Raw genomic sequence first — 4901 nt, 5'->3', positions numbered from 1 at the left:
CACAAAGAAAAAAAAAAAAAAAAAAAAAAAAGTTTCTGTAACATTAAAGTCACCATTGAAGAGCCCTTCCGTGGACTGGATAGATTAGAACAGGAGATTAGCTCACAAAATAAACCATTCTAACACAAAGCGGACAGGAATCATTGTGCATCTCATCCTTCCCCCACTTCCAAACTGCCATTGCCCTGAAAATCCTTTAGAGTTACTGCAGATTTTGGACACAATCAATGAGTTGGAGGGTTTTTTTCCATTTCTGTGTTTTAAATTACAGAACCCTTTCCCACCTCAATACCTCTGGTTAAAGATAAGCAATTACACAAAATACATGCAGCTCATAAATGGAGTAGTTCAGCTCTGAGCCAGGAAGGCAATTTAGAAGAGTTTCCATCAAAAGACAAGACCAAAAAAAAAGACAGCCAGGTCAAAGGGTTTTCCTCAGTTCTTATGGCATGTTAGCTTGAGAGAGGGACCCATTTTCAAAATGCTCTATTTACCAGAAAAAGTCAGAAACAAAGGCAGGAGAAAGACAATTTCCCACGGTTCTTCCTCTTCTCTTTATCACAGACCTCTAAAGCTGGCCTAGGATTCCCAGAACCACAAATTTTAACATTGGCAGGAACTACAGCGCTACACGCATAGCTTACATCTTTGCATCTGCTTGCTGTACTCAGACATGTTATCTGGGCGAATAGATCTCAGAAATTTTATGTAGTCATCACTGTGGTACTTGGTCATTTCTTCCGCATTTGCCTTGTGAGGGCGCTGCAAGGAGGAAAAAAAAAGAGCAAGGCTTGTTTTGAAACACATCTCTCTCCCTAATTCCCATTTGCAATCTAAGATTTACTCCCAGGAACAGCAAACAAACTCAAAAGAGCAGCATTAAACAAGGCAAACTTATTTTTGAAGGCAGAAATGCCACTACTGGAGACTGAAATGTATTACGTATCTAGACAAAGAAAATATTTAAGTTACAGGGAGAAATGCAATTTTCCAGTCTCCGAAGCTTACCTGAAGCAAAGAACTTCTCACCACAGGCAATCAGAAGAAAGCAGAAATACATCAGCACAACTGTTTATTTTTTTCCCTTTCCTCTTTGGCTCATCAACAGAGAACTTATGAGTCTGAAGCATCAAAATTACAACCTAGCACATAAACTAAGATCTTTCACATATATTTCTCTTCATGACCAGCCCTACACTTACATAGATCTCCATCTTCCTGTAGAGGCCATAGTTCAGCAGTAGGTTGTGGGTCATCCGAATCCTGTGGGGTTTCATAGGATGTCCTTGGCCATAATAGTAGTTTCCAACATCCCCTGGGAGCAGAAAGGATTTTGTTACAGCAGGGAAAACTCCAAATTCCTTCAAACAGAATCAGAGCTGAGACACAAGAGCCATCGGGTCATCTGTCATTTTATCTGTCCTTCAGCAGTACAGGAGGTAGGAGTGATACCTTGTTTGCACAGGTATCTCCATGGATTCATAAAACTTTATCCTAGACTCAAATAAGACAAGACATTCGGAAATCGGGGTATGGCCAGATAAGGAATTTTTTAATGCCAGTTCTGGGGAAGGCAATCCAGGCAGAGTCTGAGCAACTACCATCACATTGCACAAGTCAAGAGGAGGGAGCTCCAGCTTCCTCGGGCACCACAGCTGCCTGTCCTCACTCAGCAAACGACAGCTCTCCAGCGTCCTCTACGATACCTCCCGTTTACAGAGCTCACAGGTTTCACCCAGAAATGCAGCCGCGCTCTGAGCAGAAACCCACACACTAAGAGACATGCAAGTTTAATCCCAGCTCAGACAATGACTCATCAGACGGCGCACGTAGCCTCTTTGCCTCAGTTTCTTACTATTTACCTAAGAGAAACCAGATACAAAGCAGCTAATTCTGTCAATAAGCAAACAGCAGCGCATCTATAGTTTTACAGCTCAGATCACTGTGACCCTTTTTTTATTGCTTGAAATCCTTCAGAAGAACCCCGGTCCCTACCAACCGCACACCCACGCAGATGCACCTGATGAGCTACTCTACGGGCACCGGCGTTAATGAAGTTATCTTCCTGCAAATATATCCCACGGGTCTTTTCCCCACGTGGGTTCTTTCCTACCTAGCAAAAGCTGAGCTTGAGCTGCACTCTCCCACAGTAGGCACCGCTAACTGGTTTTTCCCCCCTCCCTCCTCTCCCAGGGTACTTATTTTCATGAAACCTGCAGAAATTTAACTTTCAGATTTCTGCCTCCTGCTTGATTTGGCTGCACAGACTCAAAAGTTGCCAAGAGCAGGAACCGCACAGACAGCCACACGCAGCAGCAACATCGCACAAGCCTCGTTTTCTTGGGAAACCAGACTAAGTCGTTCATGTAGTTGTACAACTCCTGATTGGTTTAGGAAGCAGCAGACCCAATCCGGTCTGGCTGGTGACTCAGTTGGGAGTATTAATATTTCATCACCAATCTTAACATTCAGGAGAAACTGCTACTTCCTCGCCACACGCAGCTGTAGTTTTTCCTCCTGTGGACATGAACCTATTTTCAGTCAAAGTAGATGCAAACAGCGCAAACCCCACACCCAAACAATTCTGCTGCTGGAGTTTACCTGGCGCTACCGTGAAATGGGGTGTTCTTTGCACAAAGGTATTTTACTGGGGCAACTATCCCTACAGTAAAATCAGGTTAAATCAAGCTTTGGGGAACTCAATAAGAGATGTTCAAGACCATATCTAAAAAATACAAGCACAAAAGTACAGGAAGCTTGGAAAAAAATCATCATCATCTTCACTTCAGGCTGTCAGTGAAACGCCCTGGGCAAACCCCAACTTCCAGAGCCGGTCCACGTTCACGCTGCTAAACACATCCCACCACAAGTCCCACAGAGCCGCAGAGGAGCCTGTCTGCTCATGGACGTCAGTGCAGATTAAGAGTGTGTGAACTTAACAGATACCTCTTCCTGTCTGCTAGGGTTAAGCAAGTCTCTACACAGGGAGCTAATAAAGGAGAAGTTACTGTTCAAGTTCAAACCCTCGCACACACCCTCAACACCCCTCAGGATGTCCACGAAGGACCCTTACGGTACCCGATTACCTTTTCCCTATCCACTCCATCCCACCTAAACCCTTCCCTGCCGCCCAGGTTCCTTCCTACAGCACAGGATTCCCTCCCGCCATCTGAAATGTGTGGCTCAAGGAAGAGACCCTCACGCCATCCGAAACAGCGCCCGGGTCCTCCCTTCGGGAAATTACAGCACCAGATTGCACTGCTGTAACCTCCCTGCATGGAAAATAAAAGACCCTAACAAACTGACCTCCCACAACTGCAGATTATGCCTTCCCCGGCAATAAAAGCACACTTTCACCCTAGGACACGCTGTGGATGTTTGCCAGCCGCTCGTAAAAGAGCAGGGGAAACAAGGCACTGAAACCTCACCACAGAGTAAATTAGTGAGGGCAGCTATAGACAAGAGTGTATAACGCTAACTTCATGTAGTTACTGTGCAATAAAGACTACAAGGATAGCATCTCTGCTTAGCATTTTCAAACAAAATGACTGGCTATTTCATATTTAAGACATCACTACGTGCCTTTAAAGATTATAGCTTGTTGAAAAACTGACAAGCTTCTTTGTGAACATGTTATATTACAAGGACAGGGATTAAGTTTGCACATAAAGACCATTTTTTCCACCATCCAGGTCGCGTGCGCATGTGTGGTATTCTGGCACTCCCTGCAAGCACTCTTAAAGTTTAAACCAGGCATTTTATGGCCCAGAGCTCCAGCATCCCACATTTTGATACGATGGGTGTTGCACAGAGATCAGTCGCACGGCGAAATTGGGCTTGGTTTCACTGCACCCAGAGCTCTAATCCAGACTCCTCCTCGCCCTGCCCTCCCAAAGACACCGGCTGAGTCAGAGACCCTGCGGAACTGTCATTACAGGTTACAAACCTACCACTTAGATTTACTTTTCTAGAGAAATAAAAGCCCTCACTATATGCCTGAAACAAACAGCGGAGCCCAATTTACTGCTTCAACACTGAGCACATCCACTTAACAGGAAAAAGTAGCACGAAAAAGTTTTTATTTGATTTCACAGACTAAAAACCACGATGAAATAGAGAATTGCACAATACCTTTCACAGAGGATGATCACAGACTCTACTAAAAGTGAGCTCGCCCATCATCAGAGGCGATGCAATTGTGATTTCTCCTACAGACTACAGGGTAGAAGCGGGGAAGCCGCACAAGATACCCGGCTTGGGATTTGGCCAGCTCTAACACCCCATTACTTCCCTACCCCAATGGGATGATTACATAGCCCCAAAGCAGTGCTTCCCCAGCCTTGTAAAAGTTAAAAAAAAGAAAAAGAAAAAAAAAAGCCAGTCTACAATCCAGCCAAGTTCAGAGCCAGAACTAAACAATGCTCGTAGACACAGGAACTGCCTACAAACAACCACACAGTCGGTCTGGCTCCCAACGCCTTCAGGTTGGTTCCTTGCTTGACAGCAATGCCGCTGACCCCAACAGGAGCTTCACGAGTGCTTCTTCCTCTTAACGGGGCTCAAGGAGCCTTCATCTCCCCGCAACCCGTCCTGTCCCCCAGCATCTCCCCGAGTGCTCCCCATCCGCCCAGAGACCTCCTTCAGCACCTCAGCACAGCCCCCACAGCCTCTCTCAGCCTCACGCCCCTCGCCCCATCCCAGACCCCTCCCCACCTCCAAAGTCCCCCGATCTCCACATCTCCCCATCCTCTTCTGCCCCCATCTCTCCCCAAGATTGCTCCCCTCCCTTTCCCCCTCTTCCCTTCCTCCCCCACAACGCTCCCCCATATCCCCACCATGCCCCCACATCCTTCCTATGCCCTCCAGTGTCCCCCATTCCCCCAATCCCACTGCACTCCCTA

General features: G+C 46.4%; 1 protein-coding gene across 1 annotated transcript in view; it reads right to left on the bottom strand.

Annotated features, from left to right (window-relative positions):
• HDAC1 (histone deacetylase 1) overlaps window positions 1–1310 on the bottom strand; it is a 12107-nt gene extending 10797 nt beyond the window's left edge. The window contains exons 1-2 of the mRNA XM_009884528.1: window positions 1203–1310; window positions 645–762 (exon numbers count right to left, since the gene is read on the bottom strand). Of these exons, the coding sequence (XP_009882830.1) occupies window positions 645–762; window positions 1203–1277 (193 nt within the window). The 5' untranslated portion in view covers window positions 1278–1310. The remainder of the gene's footprint in view (window positions 1–644; window positions 763–1202) is intronic.
• Between the last annotated feature and the right edge of the window lie 3591 nt (window positions 1311–4901).

Source organism: Charadrius vociferus, unplaced genomic scaffold (assembly GCF_000708025.1).
Source record: "Charadrius vociferus isolate BGI_N301 unplaced genomic scaffold, ASM70802v2 scaffold1485, whole genome shotgun sequence".
Taxonomy (NCBI): domain Eukaryota; kingdom Metazoa; phylum Chordata; class Aves; order Charadriiformes; family Charadriidae; genus Charadrius; species Charadrius vociferus.
The sequence above is the reverse complement of the archived record's forward strand: the minus strand, read 5'-3'. Positions and strand labels throughout refer to the sequence as shown.